This window comes from Gadus morhua, chromosome 6 (assembly GCF_902167405.1).
Source record: "Gadus morhua chromosome 6, gadMor3.0, whole genome shotgun sequence".
Classification (NCBI taxonomy): Eukaryota; Metazoa; Chordata; class Actinopteri; order Gadiformes; family Gadidae; genus Gadus; species Gadus morhua.
Window position 1 is genome coordinate 9,653,613 of NC_044053.1, and position 17,265 is coordinate 9,670,877.

The following is a 17,265-nucleotide window of genomic DNA, read 5'->3' on the forward strand; positions in this document are numbered from 1 at the left end:
CACCTCGCATATTAAACCCTGATCACACAGCGAACCGCTGCAAAGTCGGTGACACTATCTATTAACCACTATGCTACTTCTATTTATTTGATAGGACATGTATATGCATCAGTATCGTTCAAAATATTGAGCGTCAATATATGTGGTCGAGCATATTTCCGGTATATAGGTTCATGGATATTTTATAAAACATCTTGCATGGGTTTACATCAAACAAGCTTTCCACGGATGCAACAGACTGCTCAGGCCCTCAGCAATTCACTTGGAGGAGGAGATTTAGGAGGGATATTAGATACAACTAACTGTCCTATAAACAGCCAGCAGCACAGCACATGGAGAAAGAGGGAGAGAGAGACATAGAGTGAATATATGGATAGAGAGAGATATTGATAAAAAGAGAGTGAGAGAGACACACAGACGAACCGACAGAGAGAGAGACAGACAGAGAGAGAGACACACAGCTGGTGAGAACGAGTAAGAGATACAGATAGTTGGAGAGGGGGCGGATGAAAGATATGGAGAAAGAGAAGGAGAGAGGGAGAGAGATAGAACGATACATAGGCGCGAGAGAGAGATGGAGAGAAATAGATATGGATCGAGAGATAGAGAAAAATAGGAAAAGACGGGGAGAACAGGCTAAAGATATGGAGAGAGCGAGGGATAGCTTGTGAGAGATATGGAGACACAGAGAGAGAGACAGAGAGAGTGTGAGAGAGAGAGAGAGAGAGAGAGAGAGAGAGAGAGAGAGAGAGAGAGAGAGAGAGAGAGAGAGAGCGAGAGAGAGAGAGACCCATTCCTGGTGAATCAGCAGGCACACAGGTTGCTGGAAGCAGCAGGCTGCCGATACATTCATGCGTGTCGTGTTCAAGGATATCTTCGGATTGAACCACTACTCCCCCGCCTGCATGTGTGGGACTTTGATGCACAATCTTACCTCTTAGATAGACCCTTGAAACCACCTTATTGATCACCAATTCCCAAAAGATTATCGCCTACTCTTTATGAGCCTTGGTGTTGTTGAATGATATCGCATTTGATACATTTTTTACCTAATGCAAAAATGTTGAAGTAGTACAAGATTACAAGACTTTAGTACTCTGTGTATTTACAGATGACAGATTCAAATAAATATTATGGCGTAAGCCTGGAGACCATATAGCACTCAGCTGGCCTCGGTGAACTCTGTTTCAACACGCTGCCCACTAGAGTCTACATAATTAAAGTCTGTCCGACATTTACATTGAATAATACAAAATAAAAAATACCGGCCCCCTCATTAACATCATGACTTAATGGAGAGCGTTTACTTTGATGTAGTGGTAATGGAATCGCTAATTTAATTTAATCACCACTGTACATAGTGTTAGTTAATTGGTGCCGGTCCATTTGGACCGAAAGCACTGCAGGGCTCCGGGGCACATCAGCCATTAAAAGCATAAAAGGCCATCAGCAGTGGTAAACATGATTTCATAAGCACCATTACACAATATAATCAATATACAGGCAGAGAAAGAGCTGTGAATGTGAGTGCTTCTGAACATGGGATAGTTGGGTTGATGAGCCTGAGCTGAAGTCGTCTTCATCATACAATTATCATTGCATCATCGATAATTATTTGGGTGTTCCTGTGGTGGTTGATGCTTGAGTGCTGCCACTGTCATCTTGAGACACAACCCTGTAAGGTTTTTCTGATCTGAGCTTGGTTCACCGGAGATGGCATTCTGCTGATGAGATGAAAGATGGATCAAAAAATTTGAAGATAGCTGTTATTTTTCTTCAACCTGTAATTTATGGGAAATCACGATGCCTCATTGCGTTTCCCTCTACAGCAAAGACGTGCGCTGCACACATTAAGTGTGTAGTCATCCCGTTCAACCGAAACAAAACACAGCGTTCCGTTCTTTGTTTCCTGCAGTCAAGACACGTTTGCAAATGACATGTTTGCAAAGAAAAGTGGATCTCACGATGCCAACAGCTATTCACAGTATCACCTCTCCACCATCTTATATGGATGCTCACTATACAAGCCCTCTTCTTTGGAAACCACCCAACACAAAAAAGGACAATCTTGGAACGAAAATGACGCAATTTACACTCCCATGTCCTGGGTGCCACTCTGCACACTCGGCGCTGAAGCAGACATGACTGTCTCTTAGTGAGCCTTCTCTGCTCCCATCACGGTCCAGGCTGTCGATAAGACGTGTGAGCGTGAGGACGGACGCAAGCAGTCTGGGCGCCAGAGTGAGACGATGAGTGCGGCTGGAGGTCACAACAGCGTCCTTTATATTCTCATTCATCCGGCGGGAAGGAGAAAGGAGCCCCGCTTGATCTGACTGACGGCTGCAGAAAAATGATCCTGCAGCAGAGATATAGCAACCGGACTTCTGAATATATCTAGGCAATGGCTGGAGCGTTTTGAGCAGATTGAGCAGGATCAGGTTGAGTTCATCTGCCCACTCGGTCATGCATTATGGATGACTCAGGCAGAGGAATGCAAACTGGTAACGAGTGTTGAAAGTTGATTATATATTATATAATATTGCAATTTATTGCTATTGACGCTTTCAACGATTTAAAGGGATTCAAGATTCAAAGGGCATCATAAGGAGCTGGCAAGAACCTTCATTAGAACCATAGAGCACGGACATTGGGATTTAAACCAAGAAGGTTATATCTCTTTAATACCTGGTACAGACCAACACACACACACGCACACAGGCCTTTATTCATACTATATGCTCCCTCAAGCCCTGTGGTATGCCTCGTGCAAAGTGATCCCCAGTGATCCCTAACACACATACACACAGGCACACAAACACCCACACGCACAAACACACACAAATACACAAGCACGCACAAAGGCACACACAGGCACACACGCACAGAGACAAACAAACACACATGCACAAACACACACGCACACGCACACACACAGGCACACATGGTCAAAGACACATACGAACACAAACACACACACACACACACACACACACACACACACACACACACACACACACACACACACACACACACACACACACACACACACACACACACACACACACACACACAAATAAGCAAGTGCAACTAAAACAACACAAAAAAAGAGATTAAGCTTTCCATGCTGAGTAGAGGTTAAGGAAGAGAACCTTCACCTTCCAGGCTGACTGCATGCGTGCGGATCATGCTGGCAGCCTTCCGGACACTTCAGTACCATCTGTGACCCTGACACCGCCCACCGTTGGAGGGTCAGAGGTGTTGTCAGACCTCAGTGTGATGTGGTCCCCGTGAGGACAAGACAGGCTTACAGAACATTGGTCTGCGGTCTACTTTCAGCACATTGATGTTGTGGCCCTTGTGATAGTTGCCCTCACGTCCTGTTCATCATGTTGACCTTGTTCCGTCTAAAAGGTCAACATGCTTGGCCACCGACAAACCCAGACGCACACACACATGCACAGACACACACGCACACACACTTGACATTTGCCATGGGGCTACGGGAAACAAAGGCTGTGCTAATGCCGAGCATTTTACACATGCAGAAAAAAATTGTGTAGATCTGGTTATGGCGGTGCACTCGGAAAAACTTGTGCTACAAAACATGATAGAGAATGCTTAGCAATCCATTTAAGTCCCCTCGTTTCGGCTAAGGTCATGTTTGGTCAAGCATCTTATTTGCCCTTTAAAAATGATTAAAATGAACACTTGACTAAAAGGGATTGTGGACGCAGAATTCCACAATTAGGTCTAGCGTTCGTTCAGTTAGTTCCTAAACCGTGCCTCCATACGAGTAAGTCGTCATGCCTTTGACAGTTTTTGGCATGTGCTCTGTCACACACCTTTACTGTTTGCCCCTTCCCCAAGGGCTGTCACGGTTGCCAGAGTGATGTGATGTTGCCATGGTGATTATGAGCCTGCCTTGTCTAAGAAAGGCATGGTGACCGTGGGACTGTGATGTTTCATGAACAAATCATTACACACAAACACACACACACACACACACACACACACACACACACCCAGCGAGCAGAAAGATAGCATCGATTAGGGAGACCAATGAAAGACCTGGAAACAGCAGAGTGTAAACTTGGTTCAGCGGGCTGTAAACCGAGATGAGAGGGATAGCCAATGGAATCACAAGTCCAACATCTTACGGAGGGCAAACCGGCTGCCCGCAGAAGGTGATGGGGGCCACGGCCGGTATAAGGGGCTTGCAATCCTTCGACGGCGCGTGTCACTTCGACATTTTGATGCCCACCGAAGATGTTTGGGTTATGAGGAAGCCGGTAATGGTAATTGACCCTCCCCCGTCTTCTGCTTTTATTAGACAGTTGGTAAATCGCTTTTAGAGTGACTCACTGCTCTCCACACTAACTCAGAGGCTGGGTGGTCTCGCTGCCATATCCAAGGGAAATATCATGATTACAAAATACTGTTTCTATCTGCTGGCGGATGATGTACCGGTGTGAGTGTACAGCCCCAATTTCTTAGGAATTTATCTGCCTTGTCTCTGGACTGATCCGCATGCATTTTTTTTAAAGTGTAAGGCGCTGTGAGTGCTTCCCTGGTTCCTTTGGAGTGCGCTTCACAGTATTATTTTACATTTTAAAACCACAAAAAATGAATACCTTCCATGTCAACATAAATCAACAACGGCTTCATTGCATTTATATTTTATCCGAGGGCTCTGTAATATAATAGGGGGCAGGATAGTCTGGGATGTTTGACTCCTATGCACACACAAATAAACAAACAATTTGCCTGAGCCTGATGCACGCCATGTCACCGCAGAGCAGAGCCAGAAATGATCTACAAATTCCACCTTGGGGCAAATGAAGCTATATTCTATTCTACCATTCTACGTGATGACTTATATCTAAAGAAAATATTTCACTGCAAGTCGCTTTGAAAAAAAGGAACTAAATACAAAATGATCAATGGTAATAGTAAGTAATAAGTGACTATGATCAAAACCTTAAAACCTTTATTCATACTATATGCTCACTCAAGCCCTGTGGTATATCTCGTTCAAAGTGATCCCCAGTGATCAATCCAGAACCTCTGCGTTGAACTGTTAACTTATTCACTGCAGCTGTCTCCATTTTCTATCATGAGGAGGCGGGCATCTTGTCAGAAGATGCTCACGACTCGTCTCTCTGACGACCAGTCTCTGTACACAGCAGGGTTACCCTCTCTACATCACAGGAAGGTGCAAAGAATTATGTAGTTGATTATGGTAATTGAACAGCCCAGACTTTGACATTTTATATTCTCCTATTTGTCTATTGTGGCAAAGACAACCGAGCACTTCGTTTCTTCAAGAGCCTGGTGACATTGCGCGTCTTCTGATAGTGAGGCACTAAATTTGACAATCTGTTGTGCTGATAATTTTTTTTTCAAAAGCGGTCATAAAATTCAAAATTATACTTCGCAAACGATCATTCTTGTACAAATTATTTTAAGCATAAAAAATAATGTTTCCTTTAAATCTCATACATATTTTTGTTGAATTATGTTTAAATATGCTAACGAGGCGGTGGCGTCCTCATTTTGGAATTAACTTTTGTATTAGCAGAGTGTGATACTCTGAGGCTCTCACTAGTCTCCTGGAATATATAATAAGAAAGCTTCAAAGCATCGACGGATGAAGGCTCCATCCTTCATCATGCCCACATGCACACAAACGCGTACAAACACACACACACACACATCACATGCTCCGTCTTTTCCTGTCTCTTTTTTTGCCCACAGAGCGCACGAGGGAAAGATGATGGAAGATGTATATGCAGAGTCCTCCTCCTAATCTCTCCGTCTGTCAAAACCTCATTCTGCTCACACTAGCCTCCCCTTCCTCACACTCCTCTCTCAACGTTCTCCCTCATTCTGCTCACTGCTGTTCAAACGTTGGCCTTGTCAGATCTCCCCCGCTTTCCATAAAGTCTACCATATCTTAATTCTCCTCTTATCAGTTGAAGTAGGTTAGTAGTAGTTACTCTCTCCCTCTCTCCCTCTCTCCCCCTCCCTCCCTCCCTCCCTCCCTCTCCCTCTCTCTCTCTCTCTCTCTCTCTCTCTCTCTCTCATTCTCTCTCTCTCTCCCTCTCTCTCTCTCTCTCTCTCTCTCTCTCTCTCTCTGCTGGATGGCACTTCACAGGGAGGAAGACGCTCGGTTGACTTCAGGAAAGTATCATCCGTCATTCAACTCACATCATTGGGCTATGAAACCGAACACAAGAAGGATTGGACGATGCAGAAAATTCTCTCAAATCACTGCAGCTATCAGAGTGGTAAGGATTGGTTACTGACGTGCAATGTCACAGCTAAATGCAGATCTTTAATAACGGTTATTAGTCACCAAATTGGAAGACACGCTGGTGCTGTTTCATAACCAATTATAAAACTAGGCAAACTTGTTTGTCGTGGACACATTGACAAGCTATGTGCTGCCGAAAAACATGTAATTGCTGATTGGATTCGCAATTGAAATACAACATCCGATACTCTGTTGTTTACAGTTAACATTCACGTTCTTCATGCTGTCGCTATCTATTTTGGACTCATCTCTATTATCGTTGACAGTTGCGGGTGGAAACGTACAGTAATGAAGAACAGAGTAAGTAACTCTGAGTCCATTAAGCCCCAGTGGATTGATCCAGCTGCTAAATAATGCAGGCCATGCAAAAGACAAATGAGTGATCAATAGACAGACCTCTCCCCCATTGTTACCTTAACCCAGCGGACATGCATAGAATCCAGGTGGTTGTCCTCATCCTGAGCCTGGCGCGAGGAATCGAAACGCAGGGAATCACAAACCGTGCGCCATGGCGGTCATCAACACTATCTCTGATACACTGCACACATCTGGGGGCAAGACAGTCGAGTGGTAAAGGTCTCCCACTCAGCCTAAAGGCTCTGAAATCAAACCTCCATGTGCGGCTATAATCCCCTAGCACTATACCCCACCCCTACCCACTCCTTAATGTCATGCATCCAAAATCAACAACCCACTTCGGATAAAAAAACGACTCCGATAATCCATCTCATTGCGGCATTGCTAATCTATATCACAGACACATTTGTGGACTCAAGCAGATATCGAGTGTTGTACCGACTTTAAGAATGGGCTCCATTAAAACGGCCGAGGGCCGACATATGGCGTCCCTCCATCAGGAGCTGGTAAACGGACACGGCAGAGTGCAGGTCTCTCTGGTGCCAGCAGGGCTGCTGACCACAGATGGCCGGGGCCCTAATAATGACTATGCTGCCCTTCACAAGGTGACCGCTCCGGGCCTCGGAGCGGCTGGGACCTCCTTTGATGAGGGTTGGGGGGCTGTTTGACCGAGCTCCAGCCTAGCTCTTTGGCGCTAATCTTGCAACTGAGAATTATTTCAATTAACCTGTTTCCTTAACGGATGTAGCTTTTAGGGCAAAAGATCTTTATTTTTATTTTTTTTTGGTCTTCTGTCATGTCCTGCAAAAAAAACTCCAGCCTATGTCTTTGGTCTTTATCGTGCAACAATTGTTGTTTTATTAATGGATGTAGCTTTTACGCAAAAGCCAAAATCTTCAAATTCAGGGTGGTCCAAATGTTGAAAGGTTCATATTTCATATTGCAATAGCTCGATATGCTATACTAGACCTATACCAGAAGAGATGTACTATTCCTTAAGAATAACTCATGGGATTTTTTGGCTCTGTATCTGTCCATGTCGAATGTTTTATCGGAAATTTTGTGTTTACTGAAGAGATACCCACAGTCTAACAACTAATCCCTTGTAGAATTCATAGTTCTAGAATAGCAACACAAAATCAACTTCACAAGCGCCCACTAAAAGTGTCTGAGTTTGCCTGAAAGGATAATGAGGTGTGTAGGTTTTCATAAATGTAAATAGTTATAATAGTATATTTCTACTTATAAGTGTTTAGCAATGAAACGGATACATCATCAAAAATAAAGAATGACATTTAATATAAGGAATTGTGATTACAACACAATGCTAATATGAAGCTGAATTAAGGTTGCTTAAGGTCAAGATTGAATAATGAGCCTACATCGTCGAGAAAAATACCTAGTCTTAAGTAAAATTAAAAAGTAATAATACCAAACATTAATCAAACTAAAGTGAACTAACACACTGTAAACAAAGCTATGTCAAGCTTAATTAAAAGGATATACATTTATAAAAAAAACAGCAACCTTGACTAATGAATCTATTACTATTGAGACCGGGTAAAGTGTAATTAGCTGAATCCTCTCTGGTAGCTTCTGCTGTGGTTGGACTCTAATGAGCAGCTTTTCTCTCACAAAGGAGAAAGGAGAGCCAGATGGAGCAATGGATCAGGTGGCTATAGAGATAAGGCTTTAAGAGAAATGGTTAGGAAATGAGAAAACATAAACAAAAACACAAAAAACACAAAGCATAAATGCAAATTCTTTGTGTCTCTATAACAAGTTAACAGCTCTTAAAGCTCTCCACTAGTCCGTGTGATGAGTGAAGAAGTACTGAAGTGCAAACTTAAATTCATTAGAACCAGCATAAAGGTACCGGGATCAAACCCCAAAGTCCACCACCTAACTATAAGCATCCTTGAACAAGGGTTACCTGCCCAATGTCATTATGGGGCAGGTAACCCTTACCTGCGTGTTACGGCTGCGTATTGACGCCCCGCCCTCATGGGTAAAACCTTCAGTTAGTTACACGATTCCTATGCTAATGATCATGTGTTTTCCCCGCGTGTGATTGGCTGATCATTATACCATTATGTTAATTTGGATGTACCTTTCCCCGGACGTGATTGGCTGCTGCACCGGAGGGCCGAGGATCCGGGAGTTTAAAGGACAGGCGAGCTCATCATTCACGGTAGCTGGCTTTGGACATGCAGCTCGCCGTATTGGGTCTTGGAATGTTCATTTGTTGTCTGATTGAGGCTTTAGTTTGTTACACGGGAACTGGGCCAGAGTTTTTTTTAGGGGTTATCGAACACTGTCTCGCAGCTATACTTTGTTAAACACACTAGACGCAGGGGTGCTGTTCCACCCTTGTATTTTGGGAGCTTCTTCTTGGTTATATTCGTTTCTTTGATTTGGACAGCACCCAATGGTCCTTTTCCTTTTGTAGTTTTGCCTCCTCTGTTTGTGTCTAAGTTGTTTATCTCTTGCCCTGGGCTAAATAAACAACTTTCAGTTAAACCAAAAACATCTGGTTATATGTTGCCATTCCTTCCCCTAGCGGGGACGTAACGCTGCCCCATAATGACATCCAGCTAAAATTCACTGTAAGTTTCCTAGGATAAAAGTGTCTGCAAAATGCCAAAACTCATAACCCAACTTGGACCTAAGAGTTTCCAGGTCGCATCAGGTGAGAACTCACATGTCCTCACTCCGGCACTCTGGTGTCAGCCAAGTGTCTACAAGGGCTCAAGGAAATTGGCTTAAAGGGGACGGCGGTACGAACAAGCAGCTGTGGTTCCTGTAATTGTTATTAACTGTGGCACATAAGAGAGAGCTGGAGCTCCATTGATTTTATGCAGGCTGAGATTTAAGTGCAGCACTCCACCGATACAACACCCCAATGCCAGGAGTACACTGCAAATGAAAGGCAATCCCTCCCCGCACACTCCACCTTATCCCTTGAGATGCCAGATCAGCAGAGGATTGGGTGCGTTATGAAACCAACCTGTATTGACACTCCGGGTAGAATTTATCTTCACTTTCCCTCCTTCGTTCTTTTTTGACAAACTCCGCTGCAAGCATAATTTCCTTGAAGGTTGTGAATAAAGGTTGTTCAAAATGTGTGAAGGCCACAAAGAATTCACGCTATCACTGTGGATAGATAACGCTGATAGCATTGTCTGGCATTGTTGGCAGGATAGAATGGACTTTACTGTAGTATTTTGAACACGTTTGAATGTAGACTGGTAGTAGATGAGGTTTGATACCCCCCCCCCCCCCCCCCCCCCCCCCCCCCTACCCCTCACTATGCAAAGCGCTTTGAGATCCTTGAAAATAGCCAAACACTTGACAGAGTGCTGATAATAAATTAATCAACACATCATCTTTTTTTAATTTTTATTTTTCATTCTGTTTTATTTTTCAACTGGTGGTCTTCAAGTGCAGAATGGTTGCAGAGATAGTAAATATCAGTCTCAATTCCCCTCACAGTGAAGGGGGAAAAACACAATACCCAGATGCGTTATAGCAGTACATTCCTGAGGAAGTAGAAATTTATCTCAGATGACATCTCTAATGGGGTTTACCCTCCTCTTGCATCTGTTATCGCTTTTCCCCACGCACACGTCATTTAAAATCACACACACACACACACACACAACCCCACAACCACACACTCACACAAAGGGAGGCAGACAACCACACCTGTGAATTTCCTCGCCTCCCTTCCTCCTCTAAAGGAGGCCGAGGCTTTGAATGCAGCCAGGAAGCTTTTCTTCCTTTTTTCTCTTTCTTTCTTCCTTCACGCAGCTTATGCAACTGCGAAGGCAACTCCAAATAAATTATAGATGCAGTGTAACCTTTTCCCAGCGAGCGGTGGCTTTCATCAGCGCCACACACTGAAATGGTCGTGGGCAGGCCGTGGCTAGCACGCCGCAACCTGGGCTAATTGTTAAACATGTTCCTGTCAATCAAGCATATCCCGCCTGGCAAGTGCTCAGCCGGCGCTGCTACAATGAGCTGAGGCCCAGCAGGCCCTCCGCCAGCCTCAAGACTATCTCAATTCCATTAGCAGCTGTACAGAATGAGAAGCTAAGAGCCGCTGTCGACTGCGGGCTCACCAGGGGAGTCGCGGCGCCCGCACTGAATAGAATGAATGGACTCTGCTCTGTCTTCTTTTATTCTATGGCATATGTTTAATTTCCACACGCACGTGCGCCCGACGGCGGGCAGGGTAATTGCTGCTCGCAACGGGACGTCGCGTTAAAATACACAACAACACGGGACTGGAAACACAGATGTTACACAGCTTTCCTGAATAAAATTGTAAATAATCCATACAGCTGCGAAAAACAAAAACAAGCCTCGCGACGCGAGATTCTAGCGTGACGGAGCCGCGAGGAGCGTGCGTCGCGGCAACCGTTACGCCTCATTACAGCTCAATGCGGCGCCCTCTGCATTAATTTAGCCGCAGAGCTGGGAGTCTCAGAAAGGCAATCAGCTCTGCCATCCACCTATGGCCGAGCCGTATGATTTGTTAGCTAACATGTTAGCGGGCTCACTGCATAAGGATAACAAGAATAACCCGGGAGATCCGGTTGAACGGAGCCGTTCCTTTCTGCCACACGTAGCCCGATGTGGTAACTCATGGCTTCATGCTAATTTGGTAGCTTTTTCTGGAGATAACGGCTCGGCTCAGGGACGGCGGTGTTATAACCGGAGGAACCGGGGATTCTGGGAGTAGGGGGTGCGTGTGTGTGGTTGTGGGAATGTGAGAGGGTTGGAGATGATCATCAGCAGCCCATAAATGGCACTTGGTTACCCATGAAGCCCGTCGGAAATCTCTTGTGCGAGGTATATTTGGCCACCACCCGAGCGGTCGGCCTTTCTTGGGTGCCGTGGTGGAGGCCATCTCGAGATTTGAAATGGATGTGAGGAAGACGTTAAATGAAAGAGTATGATCTGTCATGCATTTCTCATTCCAATAAGCCCGCCACCGATTTCAGATACAGGCGAGCGGCGGTTCCACTCGGCTGGAGAGAAACATTTTCTGAATTTAAACACTCGCCCAGCCCGTCGCTCACTCAGAGCGTTAAATTCAACTCATAGCGGCTGCAGAAAGAGATTCACATTCTCCATATAGGGGCTTTAGAGCCGCTGGGTTGGCTGAAGATTGGCGTTAAGCTTTCTTTCTCTACTCTTGCCCCTCATCTAAGACATTTTAAACTTCTACTGCAAATTTTAATCATGGTTCGTGTTGACGCCCCTGGTGTCTGGTATCCTAATCCGCTGCCTTCAGGCAGGGGCACAGGAGAAAATCAGGAGCGCTTCTCAAAGTCTGAAGTGAAATTCCGCAAATCTTTCCCACCGGGATTGCTCATCAAATGATCAGCCTCAACCAAAAAATCGGATATGTAATTACGGCTTTTGTGTGTGTGTGTGTTCGGGTGTTTTATCAAGCCATCCTTTCATAGCATTACCACCCTTTTCACCGCCGCCATAGGGAACGTTTTCTCGTTAAACCCCCCAATACGGCAGCGTCTTTCTTTGTGTGTGAGTTTCCTTTTTCCTTTTTTTCATCATATGTTTCTTTTGGCAGAACAATGTCCCTGTGGTAATGCATTTTGACATTGAATGGGGTAATGGAGGCTTAGGAAACTCACCCGCATGCCCAGTTCAATGTTTTCTCCCCCGTACACCTCCATACCAGGGTCCAGCAGACCGATCTCGCCAAAGTACTCCCGATCAACCACAAAGGAGCACCCGATCATTGCTGGTGTTCTGAAAGAGAGAGGCAGACCAAGGAAGAGTTAGTGTGAGAGAGAGAGAGAGAGAGAGAGAAAGAGAGAGAGAGAGAGGAAGCAAAAGAGAAGAAGAGAAATAAAAAGTGATACGAAAAAATATTCCCCAGCTGCTCGTCTTTTATACGCCCACAATGAATGCAGTTCATTACCCTTTACAGAAAAAAAAGAAGCAACCCAGTTCAGACACTGAAACCAATTAGGCTTCCGCAGCAAGATGGTTGATACTGCCTGTTAGACTGAAGGCAGAAACACAGTTTATTTGATCAGTATCAAATTAGGCAGTTCTGGAGGATCACCTCAGGTAAAACGCCTTTAACATTGGTCCCAGTGTTTACATAGCAAATGAAGCGTACACATTCCTCTCCATCTGCCGTGTGCCTGTGAAGAAGTGGCGACGTCGTGTTTAATATTCCCCACAGCGGTGCGTTCGTGTCACTCATTTGGGGGATGGATCCTCAGCAGAATGTATAAACCGGAGGGGTGGATGGGTTGGGAGGTGGTGGGGCGGGTGGGGGATGGTGTTTGCGCTGTACTGTTTTAATATTTTTTAAAAGGATAGATCTCGGGCCAACTGTTTATTATGCAAACAGTGAGCCGTCAACGCCATCCCACTCATTATGCTAATTCGCTGAGGAGATAATGTCTTTCATTTTAAATATTTCTACGCAGTACTTCGGTACCTCCGTGGATAAAGCTGCCATTGAGGTCCTCACTCTGGCTATAGGGCCCACATAGTGCCAATGTCAATTATGTACAAGTCCATGAAAGGCCTCATGTTCGTTGCGAGCCCTTGAGAGGGCTAAGGACACACTCTTTTATCTTGCAGGGCCCTGACAGGTCTTCGATGTGTTACACACCAACATGCATTAACAATTGAACAGCATACATAAAACACCATGTGCTTCACCATGTGCAGCCATGACTGCACGAAAGGCAACATAATGTTCTTTGATGCTGAAATGTAGCCCCCACAAACTTATGTCTCCTTGACACAGAGACTATTGATCTTCGACGTGCCTGCCGACGCTCTGCCATAACTCCCAGAAACCCTGTCGGTCGTCCCCGCCGACCCTCTGCCCCGAGCTCCCAGAAACCCGACGATCAGACCAAGGCCCTCTCCGTAGACCAAATTTCAAGCCGCCAGTCACCAGTCGAGTGGTCCTCCCAGTCAACAAGGCTCATCGCCAGCCTCTGAAGGAGTGCCCCCTATGTTGGCCCCCCTTCAGAGCGGTCCCCACTTACTGACGCCCTCCACAGCTGTCCCTCTACGTTGCCAGGCCCTTTGTCGCCGGCCTCCTGGGGGGGTCTATCTAGGTCGCTCGCCCTCTGAGCTGTGCAGCCTACTTCGCCGGCCTCCTAAATGGCTCCGCCTACGTTGTCAGACTCCTTAGCGGTTCCGCCTATGTCAACAGATTCCTGAGAGGTTCCGCCTACGTCAACAGACTCCCAAGCGGTTCCTCTTAAATCGTCAGATTCCTGAGCGGTTTCCGCCTACATTGTCAGGCTGCTGAATGGCTCCGCCATAGGTCGTGGGAAACCTCAACGGCTCTGCCTACCTCGCCGGTGACCAGACCTGTCCCGTCCCCCGTTCTGCTCCCCAGAAGATCCTCCAGAGCTGCCTCCAGAGCTGTCAGGTTGTCTTTCCCGCTCCCAGATCCAGGCCAACCACCTGAGATCTCCTGCTCTGTCCCTGTCCAGTGCTCTGGTCATCCACCTGAGGTTCCCCGCTGGAGTACTCAGTTTTAAGGCCTCTAACCGAATCCCTCACAAAGCTCACAGATCCTGCCACTCCCATCGGCAATCACTTCATTACCCTCACCTGAGCTTCCCAGTCAATCTTCCCCCCTGCACCTCATTTCCCCATTAGTCCCCTTGTCTGTTCTTTATTATTATCACGTCCCTTTGTCCTTCCCTTGTGATGATGCTTTTCTATGCCAGTTTGTGAAGATGAGGCTCTATTTAAAAGCCATTTTTGTTACATCTCCGCAAGTTCTCGTCTACATTTGGGTCATATTCCTTTTTTGCCTGCTGCCCTGCCAGCAGTTGTGACACAATCCATCGATCTACTAATTGCAACAGAACATGTGAGGTAAAACTATGGAGGGTTACAGCCATTACAAGGTAGTTGCATTTTGTACTCTGGCATTGCAAAAACATGAAGGCAGATGGCTTGGCACCAGTACCTGTGATTATCACTCTGATTAAATGACAGATATATATAGAATCCTCTGCACTCTTAAATCTTGGGAGAAGCTCTCAGGTGCTACACCTAACTCATTCAAATGGATTCACATTGAGCATTCATCACGGGTAAACAAAATGCCCTTCAAACATGGTGTGTGCAATGTCAGTCATTATAATGGAGAATTATTCCTGTGGAAGCATGTTTCCAATATGAACATGGTTAATTGACAACTTGCTTATCTTCTGGTTGGCCAACTAAATAGCTCATTAAAACTGGGAAGAGAAATAAAAACACAGGAATATGGCCGTGAAAGAAAATAAACAATACCCGTCCTGTTTAATGTTCTAAATTCGAGACAACAATTTTAGATTAAATTGTTGATAGTGTGTGAATTGAAAAAAGATCTTTACATAAATAATTGCCGTTAGCTCTTCAACAAACTTGCGCAAAAACACCAGTACTTAACTAAACATAGAGCCTGATTAACATTTTTATTTGCTTAATGTTTCTTTAAAGTGCTTGAAAAACCAATTCCTCCATTGCACCAGTGCCTTAAGTGATATGTTGAGAACCTTACATCCACTAAACCACATGGATTGCTGCTCTCATGAAGGCATCCAATCCTCCAACTGAACACAGCTGAATGCATCATGGTTCCTGCTGAGTCTACAAGTAAAACTTCAGAAGACCGTGTATGATTGCCAAGTACCCTACCGTTTTTTAAAACTTGGTTCTTGTTCAAAATCTCATCCAAGCCTCGACATTCAATTCATTCTCTTATAATGCCTCTCTAAATCATGCGTACCAATGTTTTTATAAATCATATTTACAACTTTTTGTGTGTGTTGGGAGTGTCCAAACCGCCAGAGAAGTCCGGGGCGTCAGGGTTTAAAAGACCACCGAGCCTCTGTTGTCGAGGAAACAAGTGGCAGAACGATTCCCGTTAGGGGTCCACAAATCCGACACACTCCAGCTGGCCCTGGAGGGCCCCCGTCCGTTACAGCAGAATGTCAATAGAGAAACCAGAACCAGCGCTGCTGCCCCTTCCCCTATCGCACACATTCCCTCCATCCTATGTCCCTCAATCTCTCTCCCTCCAAAACTCTCTATCCCTTTATCCCCCTATCTCTTGCTCCCTCCTTCTCTCTCTCCATCCATTTGTCCCTCGATCTCTCTCTCTTTCCAAAACTCTCTCTCTCCCTCCATCTATCTTTCTCTCGCTCGCTCACCCTCTCCCTCTTTCTCCCTGAATTTCTCTCTCCATCACTATATCCCTTTATCCCTCTCCTTTTCCATCCCTTTCTCCCTCCATCGGTCTTTCTCGATTGCTCTCTCTCTCTCTCTCTCTCTCTCCTCACCGCGATTAATCCTGCTTAGAAGACGGATGAGATACAGACTGGCTCGGCCTGCGGTGTGCTCTCTCCTATACCTCACTATACTTAAGATCCAGAGGCTCGCTCTCTCTCTCTCACCTACTCTCTCTCGCTCTCTTTCTCTTTCTCTCTCTCTCTCTGTCCCTCTTGCTCTCTTTCTTTCTTTCTCTCTCTCTCATGCTATCACTCTCTCTCTCTTTATCTATCTATCTATCTATCTATCTATCTATCTATCTATCTATCTATCTATCTATCTATCTATCTATCTATCTATCTATCTATCTATCTATCTATCTATCTATCTATCTATCTATCTATCCATACATACATACATACATACATACATACATACATACATACATACATACATACATACATACATACATGCATGCATGCATGCATGCATGCATACATACATACATACATACATACATACATACATACATACATACATACATACATACATACATACATACATACATACATACATGCATGCATGCATGCATACATACATGCATGCATACCTACATACATACAATAATAGTTACATCCTCTACAACCTCCTGACTGTTTCCCCTGGCCAACACTGATTCAGTGACAGTGGAACAGAGGTGTGACGTGTCCCTACCTGCAGGACAGATGGTCAAAGCAATGCACCACATTTCACATTATACATTCATACTAAAAACACTGGCTCGGCCCGCCACTCAAACAGCTGCCTCGGTCGTAATGTACAAGCCTTTCCCGCGGGGGGGGGGGGGGGTTGCACTCTTCTGTTTGGGTTGTGGCGGTGGTAACAGCGGACACAACGTCGCCTTCTCTCATGAACACATGAATAAGGGATGCGACCTATCCATATTTCATCAAACATCCTCATCCATTATGAACGCCATTGGTCCTCACCTGATAGGGGCCGTCTCATCGCCCTTATCCAGCCAATCCTGGGGGGGGATGATGTACATGCACCACAGGCCCCAGTTGTAGCCGTGGGCAGCGTTGGCGTACTGCTGCACTTCAAACGTGTTGTACTTGATGTTGTCGATGGCGGGAAGGATGATGCGGCTGTGGTCCTCTTTCACCCTGGTCAGGATGGGTTCGGCCCTGCGGGATGTACAGAGGAGACGCAAGGGTTAGGAGGGGCCGGATATGTCTTGCTGAAGGCGGCTGATATGGTTCAAACCCCAGCCGAAAGAGATGCTGCTCCATCTGTGGGTCCCCGAGAGCAAGATGCCC

At 45.5% G+C, this 17,265-nt stretch overlaps 1 protein-coding gene across 1 annotated transcript in view; it reads right to left on the bottom strand.

Moving 5' to 3' along the window:
* Nucleotides 1–17,265, bottom strand: part of galnt9 (polypeptide N-acetylgalactosaminyltransferase 9) — a 72,593-nt gene that overhangs the window by 16,856 nt on the left and 38,472 nt on the right. Inside the window, exons 5-6 of the mRNA XM_030359555.1 lie at nucleotides 16,936–17,133; nucleotides 12,334–12,451 (exon numbers count right to left, since the gene is read on the bottom strand). Of these exons, the coding sequence (XP_030215415.1) occupies nucleotides 12,334–12,451; nucleotides 16,936–17,133 (316 nt within the window). The remainder of the gene's footprint in view (nucleotides 1–12,333; nucleotides 12,452–16,935; nucleotides 17,134–17,265) is intronic.